This window comes from Ascaphus truei, chromosome 4, assembly GCF_040206685.1.
Source record: "Ascaphus truei isolate aAscTru1 chromosome 4, aAscTru1.hap1, whole genome shotgun sequence".
Lineage (NCBI taxonomy): Eukaryota > Metazoa > Chordata > Amphibia > Anura > Ascaphidae > Ascaphus > Ascaphus truei.
This window is the reverse complement of record NC_134486.1, coordinates 254613020-254625143: the sequence shown is the minus strand read 5'-3', so window position 1 is coordinate 254625143 and position 12124 is coordinate 254613020. Positions and strand designations below refer to the sequence as shown.

The following is a 12124-nucleotide window of genomic DNA, read 5'->3' as shown; positions in this document are numbered from 1 at the left end:
TTAATGTATGAGGTATAAAGTATAAGCCACAGAGCTACTCATATGATTCATTAAGGAGATGTTTTAAGATGGGTCTTAAAGGTGGATAGAGAGGGTGCTAGTTGTATATTGAGGGGAAGGGCATTCCAGAGGTGTGGGCAGTCAGTAAGAAAGGTTTAAGGCGGGAGAGGGCTTTAGACACAAAAAGGGTAGAGAGAAGACATCTAAGGCGCGGATCGTGGCTGGGACGGGTGAGACGGCAGAAGCGAACTCACATGATTGCACACCGGCCAGTATGGACTCAGGTACGTCCAATGGTAAGGCTTCACCCGCAGGGCTGAAGAGACCGCTGGAGAGACCGTTCCAGGGCTCTCAGCAAACCCACCCCAGAGTCCATACTTAGAGACCTGCGGTTCCCACATTGATGTCGGGACCAACCAGGGGATGGAGCATGATCCAGAAATCAGGCCGAGGGGCCTCGGATGGCTGTCCAGCCATCTCCAATAGTCGTTGGAGGAACCCGTTGATATTGGGAATTCCCCTGGTGTTTGGTAGGGTCTTGGACGTCTCCACTCCAGGGTCCTGGAAGCGGCGGTACGGTGCAGTACATTCTGAGCACCGAGCAGCAGATCCCAGTGCAGGTCCTACCCGCTCACATGATAGGCAGACCAACCGGAGCGAGTTCTCCCCCATCGTGCAGTGGTAGCAGCCCTCTGGGAGAACAAAGTGAGCGCATTTCTCTTCTTCTATCGTCGAATTTGGTTGGGGAGAGAGTGAGTAGGCGTACGTCTTTGCAGTAGTACTACAACGTGCGTCTGTGGCTAAATCTCCACACATGCGACTCGGTAGCAGATAGATACGCCCTCAGCAACTCCCTCTGGTTTTGAGATAGCTGTAGAGAACAGGGTGAGACTTGACGTTCGCGACAATCCCAGATAATTGTGCCAGAAGGGCTCGGCCAGGCTCCACGCCAAACCCATTGATTTGCAACAGAGTCTTGCAACTTTTGCACAAGCTGCCATGTGGTCTCCCATTTTCGTCGGGAACTGCCATTTTACATAGTGAAAGTACGTTATGCAGCTCCCTTTTCGGGAGCCACGTTGTGCGTGGCTGCAGCTTTTCAAACAGAGGTTCTGGTCACCCATGGATCGGGTGCCCCTACTCAGATACCTGCCCGCTCACACAGAATAGGGTAGCTGAGTGGGCTGTAGTCTCCCCATGGATGCATCAGGGATCTACCCCCACAACTCTTCAGAGGGTAGCATGGTTGGGCAACAGTCTCCCCGGTGATGAATCAGGGAACTGCCCCCACACCTCTTCTTGTTAGCACGATTGGGCTGTAGGCTCCCCAGACACACATCGGGGAACTACACTACTCTCCTCCATAGGGTAGCATGGTATGGCTCGTAGCTCCCTGGGGAAGCCTAGAGTTACCGCTCCCGCACCACTTCTTAGTGTAGAACCACGCACGGTGTCCCCTCACTAAGGGGACCACCATAGTATATCTGCAGCTCATCAAACAGAGGTTCTTGGCTGCTTCCGGAGAAAACACCCCTCCTAAGTTGCCTGCCAGCATAGACAGAACACAGGATGGAACAGGGCTGCATGTACTGTCCCCTGGACCTCCTCAGAACACTAAAAATATAGACACGAACATTTCCATAGTTGAAACAGAAGCATGTCTCTGTGTCCTGCTGCAAAAGCCTGTCCTGATGAATATAAATCTCAGCAGTGCCTCCATCTGTAGTACCCACTCCCCCACCCTCTGGGAGATTGTGTCTGTGGAACAGGAGGTGGAACAGGAGGTGGAACAGGAGGCTAGAGATCTCCGCAATGGTATAGTGAGTGCATCAGGACAGGCTATATGGATACTGGCAGCGCCTCCTGCCCAAGAGTATCCTGGTGCGGCCAGGATGGACCTCAGGGGCACTTCTTCTTGGTGTAGTTATACTTCAATTAGCACACCAGAGTTGTTATAACTGGGGTTTATTTGATACACAGCAGGATACACAGGATACAGTCCCTGAAGGCAGGTACCTTGGCTTGAGGCCTTGAATACCCCTCCTAAGCAAACCTTACCCCCTAACAGGGCAAGGCCTCAGCCTACTCCTCTTTGGGAGAGGCTCTCTGCTGCACCATCATAGTATGGAAGGCAGCCCAGAACTCTCCCCTTAAACCAGTACTCTAACCTATAGAGGGGCAAAAAAACCTCCTTCCTTGGGGAGTGGCTTGTAAGCCGGACTACCTATAGTCATAGACCCTCCCTTACAATAACAGGCTATTCCTGAACTTTATTGACAACACACACAAAACAATATAACAGACCCTGCAGGAATTACTTCCAGGATTGCCCACTCTTTACTGGGACTTGGGGGCCTATGCAGAGAGCAGCGCTATTTCGAAATTCGCCATTTTTTGGAGAAAATCGCGCAGAAAGCAGCAGAAAATGGCGAGTTCCGAAAAACGCGCCAATTTTTCTTTTCTATTTGTAAAACTCGCCTCGCGGCTGGCGAGAACCTCAATCTCGCCAGTTTTAAAAATATCCGTATGCAGAGAGGCGCGAACGGCATCTAGCGGCTGTTCGCGCCAATAAAATGGCGCGATTGTCTCCGTTTTGCCTCGCCAGAAAAAACTGCCGCTCGCGGCCATTGCAAAGGGAAAAAAAAAGATTCAAACCCGGTCTAAACTCGGGGCTATGTGTCATTAATACACTTTGTGGCTTGCTAGCTGTAAGGCTGCTTGTAAGTCATTTTGTATGAGTTACAATTGTCAGTAAGATATTATAAGAAAGTTAGTGATGTGACAAAAATAGTAATGAGAATTTTGAGTACATAATTGTAGAGACAATTAAGTGGTCTTAGTATAAGTACAAAAAGAAGCAATAAAAATAGACATAGTGAGGATTCTGTTCTAATGGTTTAATTTAGTTAGACTAGCTACTTTAGAACCAAAAAATGAACCATGTTCATACTCATACTCTATGCTATTTTTCTGTTCACGTGCTGAATAATTTGTATCTCATACTCATGATTTGAAATCTAAAATGAATTGTATTCAATATGAAGATCACTATTTAGGTAAATGCATACAATATGCATTAGTTTATTTTGCCCTATCAATACACACATTTCTTGCCTTCTTTAATCGTGCTAATGGAAAGCCAAATTTTTTTTCAACCATCAGTGTTTACTGTAGTCCTGCTACAATAAAGTCTTTTTTATACTGAAGTTACATAGCAAACAATATGCATCATTCACAGCTGTATTTTGGTATTCTATACAGTATGCTGTCACCCTAATGATATCTGAAAAATGTGTTGAAAATGCAACTTAATAAAAAAAAAAATAACATTTCTACATGTTATCATCATATAGAGCTGGTGTCTGTTAGACACCTTTTTTGTGCTGTACCTTATATTTTCATAATGAATGAAAAGACATGAAATATGTACCTGTACATTTTCATGTTAGGTGGTTTTCCATAGAGAAGCTGTTATACGCCAATAGTGCACTAGATGGAGTACCCAAATACAGTATAGTGTTGTACTGCAAGAATGCATGCTAATACTGTAGGTGCTTTTTAATGAGACAACAAGATCAGCAAGTGGGATTACATACAGTTGATACTGACCATTAAAGGGATCAATTATAATAAGTGCCACTTAACATTTAGACTAAGTACTTAGAGTAAAAGAGTTGATCACCCTTCTCCTGTGCCATTGTGTTTTACCCTCTGTGATATATTGTAACAGACTGTGTTGAACTGTACAATTATTACTATTCAATTCAGTGTAAAATATGGGATATGTGGCATATTGTGTAATGTTTTGTGATACCGCTCTGATCAGTGGAAAAGGTCAAACCTCTACTAGTAACCTTTTTTGCGTTTGATGATAGCCTGTTTATTAGCTTTTCTTATGTGATTATTATTACTACAGCACAGATGAGCATATTTACCTTTAATTCCTGTGTCTCATTTTCAGAATGAAACAGTATTTTGTAAGGTGGAGGCAACGGGCCAGAAAGATTGACGCTCATGACCATCTGGTTCATCTGATCCAAGTCATCGAGAAGGAGTCCTGTACATTCATCATCGCAAACTGTGAAAAGGACAGCAAAGACTATTTATTCCTGAGAAACACCAGAGGCAGATGTTCAATATTTCTGCTCCACAGCATTTGGAAGTGCACATAATACTCTGTGAATGTTTGAGATGCTAATTCCATAAATAGCCCTGTTAAATAAATATCACTATAAAATAATTGTGTTTGACTTACAAGGAAGAAAGGACTAACTGTAATAAAGGTATTTATTAAAATAACTACTGTACAAGTTAACGGGTTGCTTATGTTCCTGAAAAAAAGGTGCATGCATTGTACACCAAGAAGCAAAAGTCTCACTTTGAAAAGCACCAATGTCTGAAAATGTTCAATAATTGATGGTCAACCCATGCAAAGAGTTACAAATATGTTATAACTGTATGAATTGTAGCAACTTGTCAGAATATTGCATTTTTATACCATAATGCTGATAGATTCAAATTGAATGCTCTGATTATTTTAATAGGTGAATATACATAATTAAATTTTTATAATCAATTACGGTACATCTTGTGCAAACTACATATTTGATTATATGTCGTTATTTATGTAAATTGGACCGGTCTTTTCCCTTGATTAGAATGTATAATACAATATATGCAATCATAATATTATGGTGTTTGTGTCTGATATTTAATTAAGCAGCTGAAATCACATTTCCCCTGAATATGTACAGTAGTTTGCTGCAAATGGCAAAAATCATTTTAATAAGAAACTCGGTGTATAGAATATAAGTCTGCAGAATAAAACTTTTGAACACTGTGTGTAGACAACATAAAAATGGCAAACCAAGCCAACAATTTTTTATATCTATTATATATATATATTTATATAAAATTAATATATTAAATAATTAAATAATATATTAATATTGCTTACAAAATATTGCTTGTGTTTATTTTTTTACTAATGCTATTATGTTGCTATTTCATTTCACATTATTATTGCTTCTATATGTATTGCTAAAGATAAATAGTGTAATAGATATGGAACTGTGTACTAAATGGCAATAATATTATGGATACTATATGCCCATCAAAACAAGAGTGAAGTTTAACGTACTGTACTGTTCTTATCAGTTAAGAAAGGAACACATTATGCATACTGATTATTTAGGAATGGGAGAGAGGGGATAAACATACTGTATACAGTATACCACCCAACACCTCTATACATGTGGAGATATACTTGTGAACTCACAGGAGATATCTGGTAAATATTTTAATCATTGAAAATCGTTTAAATAATGTGAATATACTTTGTATCTTCAAATAAACATATTTCCTAAGCATTGTGTTCAAAGGTATGTTTCCACATGTTGATTACAAGAGAATTTTAGGAGGTATGTAAGTCTCTCCCTTTCCTTCTTCCAACCAAAACCCATATTTCAGGCTGTAGAGATGTTTACCTGATTAATGTCCTGCAAACTTTTTAAAAGGGGTCAATTCTCTAATCATAAAAAAATTCCTATGGAACCTGTAAGCAATCCAGACTTACTGCTTATAAAGATTTAAGAAAAAATTATGGTTCAACAATATTTAGGAAATTATATGAACTAATTATATGGCACTAGATGATAAGAAAAGGGTTGTGTTAAAAAAGAGAGGACATTTTAGAGGTGGAAAACTGTATGTACAGTAAGACAAAAATATCAATGTGAATTCCATCTCATTTTCATTTTTTTTACTTTTTCCTCCCACTTCCTCTCCTCTCACTTTTCTCCCTCTCTTTTCTCACACTTTCTCCAGGTCTCTTTTCTATTCCTCTTTCCATCTCCCTCACTTTACAATTTTGCACATATCTGCCCGATTCCAAGAATGTATTACTAAATATTCAACCTGTTTAATGTATGTATATTTTTTGTAAGTTTTGGTAGCATTCAGTCAATGTATCAGACCCAGTATGGCATAAAATTGCCAGTACTCAATTTGGGCACTTGTTGGGTAGCACGGGGTGTAATTACTGGAGTGCTATTCCTGCATGGTAATAGCACTGGATTGCAATACTGAAAATATTTTAATTAAATATACGCTCAATCTTCATAAGGTTTATGCTGAACGTCTATATATCACATGGGATATCAATTTTAAACATTCTGATCATGCAAACATAATATGAGAAATGATTAGCGTGGAAACATTTTGATTTAAATTAAAACCTAATAACTTTACCATCACACGATACAGGACCTTCGAATTTCCAATACAGAAATACATCTCACAGGGGAGCAACTGTGAGGATCATTCATAAATGAATACATCTTGTTTTGCCCTTTGCTGGTGCAAACACACTTTCAAGCAATGTATTGTAAAACTCTTTTAGCAGAGGTCTAATGTTCGTGCCCGGAATCGTAAGAGAACGTAATACAGGCAATTCAACTCCTCAATGTAAATGTAGATTTCCGATGATTAAATGATTCCATCTCTTCATATGTAGATATGTATTTGACACAATCAATGCCGTACTGCTTATTACCATTTTAAATACAATCAATGAAATCATGCTATCAGCACTAGAGATGGGTGAATTTTTGGGGTGGATTTGGATCCGCAGCTGATCGGACGGTTCCTTTAGGTCCACGAATTTTAGCGGATCAATCTGAAAAAGGGCGATTCACGTTTTGCGCTTCTATTCATTATGATTACCAATACACTCTGTGGATTCCGCAACCCGTGGACGGATTTGTAGAATCCAATCCGCCGGATTAAGCAATCCTTAGGAATCCGCCAACGGATTGATGAATCAGTGAATTGGATTCCACAAATCCATCCACGGGTTCTACCCAATGGTAGTTTTTGATGAATCCACACGAATTAAAACCGACTAAAATCGGTTTGCAGATGTTACACTGCGAAACAGACATTGGGTTGAAAATGCGAGAAAATCCAGGAGACAGATTGGAGTGGATTCGCCCATCTCTAATCAGCACCACAACACTGCAATTCTCACATCAAATAAAACCACCAGTAATGTTAGAGTTACATGTTCAAGCATTTAAAACACATGCGTAGACACTTAACAAGTTAAAGTTGTTCAAAGTCACTGCTGTCCTGTTGGCCCTTAACAGGAGCAGTGCTTTCTGTAGTCAGCTCTGTGCTGCCTAGTGGAGTGGAGAGAGTGTGGACAGAAAGCAGAAGTTGTCATGTGAATATTCTACTGCAAGCGTGGTTCATTTTTACAGAAAAGTTAAATAGAACCATAAACTGCTAGGAAAAAAATAATTCATAATAACATACATTCAGTAATCTGCTTTAAAGACCATCACATTGAGTTCACTTTTAAAATAGGTCATACTGGGGGAACTGCACCTTTAGGAAGTCTGAAGTGAAATTCTAAACCTTTTAACCTTGTAGCATTTACTGAAAAAGACTAAAAACTTACATTACTTATTTTTCCCATTAAATTACTACATTTCAAATTTGCACCTGATAATCGAACTTGATTTCACTAGATGAAGTAATGATACAAGATAATAATCTAATGATTAATATGATTTTGATTTGTAATCCTATTACTTGTAGGAAGTTCAAGTGACTGAGTCAAGTCATTTAAACATAATCTTAATTAACGGAGATTGCTTTATTTTATCATAGAGGTGATTATATCCCATATTGCCAAAGTGTGATGTTTTTAATATGTTGATTTCATTATGAAAACGATTTGCTATATGATAAATGTGAACTTCAATATATCACATTAAGGTAACTGTGCATATAATGCTACCCATGAGTATTAACAGATATTTTCTAAGATCAAGGAGTACTGTAGTTGAATATTCGAGAAGTTGTAGTGGTCCTAGAAATGTGTCAATTGTTTGCAGGTTGTTATATATGTTAATGAACCAACATAAGGTAGCATTCTATCATGAAAGAAGGGGGTATCCATAGCTGAACCGTATTAATTTCAGCTCCTGTGACCCCTTGTTCCCAAGAAACATACCTCCGTAAGTGCTGCCGGTTACTTCCTGGTTCTTAAATCTCCTGTGGCAAGCGGACCAATAAGAAGCTGCGATGGATGATGGGGCAGCTTCCTATTGGCCCACGTGTAACGGGACATTTAAACCTCTATTTTGTTTTCCCAGCAGGGGATAGCACCGGAGGCACCTTGGGAAGTAAGTATCTCGGGAACCAGGTGGTCAAAGGTGCAGAGACGCCCTCCTTCCAATCTATGTAAAAAAAAATGAAGAGGGGTGCGAAGCACGCGCATGTCAAGTGAAACTACTTTGTCTTTTGTAAGTGAAATTGTATATTGATTTTTATGATTGTGATTGATTTTAAAGTATAAAGTGTGTGTGTGTGTGTCTCGCTGATCCCAGTACCTTCTTGGATTTATGTTCTTTTCTCCCCCCACCTGGCTCGAGGGAGATGAGAGATACTCCTTCCCGCGGCAGCAACCTCCCTTATCCCTGTGTACTGGGGGAGAGAGGCAATATGTGGCCCTTTTGAGGGGCTCAAGGAACACATTTGTTTACTAAAACAGCAATGTAACAGGGGACTTATCCCTGTTCACAAATGTGCATTTAATCCAGCAGTGTGGTAGTTAACTGCTGGTAGGCAATTAACTAACACCACCTGGCTGATTACAGGTGTTAGAAAAAGCCTGCCTCTGAGACAGGAAGGGAGACTCCTGAGCACACATGTGAGCTGAACAAGGAGGCAGACAGAGGAGAATTGCTCAGTCCACAACTGGGCTGAACCAAGGAAGGACAGATGTCTTGAGTGGCAAGCTGACAACAAGACACAGGGGATAATACTTCTATACATGGATCCTGACATTGCCTTATCACACACGGGTGTGGACCCCAGGAGAACAAAGAAGCCTTCCCCTGCAGCAACCCAGCTAACAGATAAGACTATTCTTTTAAGACTATTATCTATGTCTATCTAAGTATATGAATGTCTCTATGATTTGGGCTGGTGAATCGCTGGGCTAACCACGCTGTTAGAGAGAACTGGATCACAAGTGTATATATACTCCAGAGTGGAGCAGATTTTGTTTGCTGATTTACATGTTTGCTGTGTTTAAAGCAACGGGCGCAATAAAGCCTTATTTTAATTTCACCTTAAAACAGTCTCCATTGCATACCTCTGAACACGTCTCTTACAAGCAAACTATATGTTTACTAAATACCTACCTTTCTATGTGCATATATACACTATGTGCATACACAGTGCATTTCAAACTATGCCAGATAAAAATGCATATGAACAAACATAGCACTAGTGAGTTATGTTAGTATACGTACATACACACAGCGGACCCTCACGCGCATGCCGATAAGTGCAGCCCGCACACTTCTGCCCTGTTGCTCCAGGTTTACACGTGCATTGGCCAGTGGTTGGGTGGCAGGTCACAGGCAATGAACCATAAGGATTGCACTCACATTCCTGGCAGGAACCTCCAAGAGTGCCTGGGTTACCAGTGTAACCAGATGTACATCTGAAATTAGACAGCAGTTAAATGATGGTGCTAATGTCTATACAGAAATTGTCCCCTTAATTAATATAAGTACACACATTAGGAATAAATGCTTGACGTCTGGTTAACATTGACAGTTGGATATGTATTAACCAGTATTTTATTATGCTAACTAAAAAATGATGGATACCAGGAAACTCTTAGGTGTATAGTCTGTTAGCTCTGATATCGCTGATCCATGCAGTCTGACACGGAAGCCTCACTAAAGTCAGGGTGACGTCCATGTCAGACCCCACGGATCTGAGATCTCGCAGCTTCATCCTGGCAGTGGTAAGAAGAACTTTTATTTACAATATATTGGGTGGATAATTTTTTATTTTTAATGGACAAATGCGATATTATCCAGATATGGATAATAGAGCTTTTGCTTATTACTGTGTATGTTGGGAGGGGTGGGGTTTTTTTTTACAGGTAGAGGGGATGGGTAGTATGGTGGCCATTTGTTGCCAATGTGGTTATCTATGTTACATTGAGGGCATAGGTGATCACAGTGACAATCACAGGATTAAAAGGCTAGTGTATTTTTTATAGTAATATATTTTTTTTATTATATGTAATTTTATCGCACTGTATTGTTTATTTGAATGGGCAAAAGTGCTATTAGCTATCTATGGCTAAATGCACTGTTGCACATTACTGTGTGTGATGTTGGTGGTAAAGGGAGTGGGTGAAAGGGTTAGTTTCCTCATGGTGGGTGGTTGGCCTCCCGAGAGGGTAGTTGGAGTTGGATTACCTTAGCCATTTCTATTACCTTAGCGATAGAAAACACTAAGATAATGAAGGTATTAACCCCTTCCGCAACCCTCCTGGAAGGCCTAACCGCCCAACCTGAGGCAACTACATGCTTCACCCACCCTATCTGCCACCATAAACCAGGCACGGCTATTTAACCCATTCATTACCTTAGCGGTTAGCCACACAGGTAATGAAGCTAGGCTGTAAATGTATAATTATTACATCCTTCCTCCATCTCACCTCAGGACTTTGCTGACTATTTAAAGAAAAAGTGGAATCCATACATCACGACATCCCCTCTGTTTCCTACTCCCATCCTACACCTCTTCCTAACTCTCCTCCTGCCTTCCTGGACTCTTTTCCCGTTGTCACAGAGGAGGATGTATAGCTGCTGATCTCCTCTTCTCCCTCTACCACTCTTGACCTCATTCCCTCCCGTCTCCTAAAACCTCTTGCTCCTACTATAATCCCTACGCTCACACACATTTTTAACTCCTCCCTCTACTCTGGTACCTTTCCCTCCTCCTTCAAACATGCAACAGTTATACCATTACTCAAAAACAGCAAGCTTGACCCTACCTGCCTTTCTAACTATCGTCCTATCTCCCTTCTGCCTTTTGCCTCTAAACTCCTAGAACTTCTTGTATTCTCTCGATTGCTACACTTTCTCAACACCTATTCTCTCCTAGATTCTCTACAATCTGGCTTCCGCACTGCTCTCTCAGCTGAAACAGCCCTCACTAACATAACTAATGACCTCCATGCTGCCGAAGACAAAGGTCATTACACTCTGATCTTATTACTCTACCTCTCTGCAGCATTTGATACTGTGGACCACCCTATTCTCCTTCACATTCTCCATACTCTTGGTATCCATAACAAAGCACTATATTGGATCTCCTTTTATCCCGCCCATAATACTTTCAGTGTCTCTTTTACTAACACTTCCTCCTCTTCTGTCGATATCTCTGTGGGGGAACCCCACGGCTCTGTCCTTGGACATCTTCTCTTTTCTCTTTACACACTCCCTCTAGGTGACATAATCACATCTCTTGGGTTCAAATATCACCTCTATGCTGATGACACACAAATGTACTTTTCAACCCCTGACCTTACACCTGCTGTACATACCAAAGTTTCTGAATGTCTCTCCGCTATATCATCCTGGATGGCCCTCCGCCGACTTAAACTTAACATGGCAAAAACAGAGCTCCTTAGACTTCCTCTGAAACCTGGCCCTACTACCTCCTTCTACATTACTTTTGGAAGCACTATCATATACCCAGAAGCATAAGCACACTGCCTATGGGTCATACTGGACTAATCTCTCACATTCTCCTCTCACATTCAAAAGGTAGCTAAATCCTGTATTTTTTCCCCCCTGCAATATTACAAAGATATGCCCTTTCCTCAGTTGCTCGACTGCTAAATCTCTGGCACAGGCACTCATTCTCTCCTGTCTCTACTACTGTAACCTCCTGCTGTCCGGCCTTCCTGCCTCTCACCTGTTTTCCCTACAATCTTTCCTATATGCTGCAGCCAGAATCACTTTACTCTTTCCTAAATCTGTCTCAGCGTCTCCCCTCAAGAAACCCCTCTTCTGGCTTCCTATCAAATTCTGTATCACACACAATTCTCCTCCTCACTTTTAAGGGCTTTACATTCTTCTGCCCTCCTTACATCTCAGCCATAATTTCTCGCTATGCACCATCCCGACTCTTGCATTCTTCTCAAAGATGTTTTCTCTCTACCCCTTTTGTGTCTAAAGCTCTCTCCCGCCTTAAACCTTTCTTACTGACTACCCCACACCCCTGGAATGCCCTTCCCCTCAAT

The 12124-nt window shown here is 40.9% G+C and overlaps 1 protein-coding gene across 4 annotated transcripts in view; it reads right to left on the bottom strand.

Moving 5' to 3' along the window:
* Positions 1–12124, bottom strand: part of LAMA2 (laminin subunit alpha 2) — a 736088-nt gene that overhangs the window by 212387 nt on the left and 511577 nt on the right. For 3 of the 4 annotated variants that reach the window (XM_075597283.1, XM_075597284.1, XM_075597286.1), the window contains 2 exons: positions 9324–9517; positions 3936–4078 (listed from right to left, as the gene is read on the bottom strand). In XM_075597283.1, the coding sequence (XP_075453398.1) occupies positions 3936–4078; positions 9324–9517 (337 nt within the window). The remainder of the gene's footprint in view (positions 1–3935; positions 4079–9323; positions 9518–12124) is intronic. The other variant, XM_075597285.1, reaches the window with a different exon arrangement.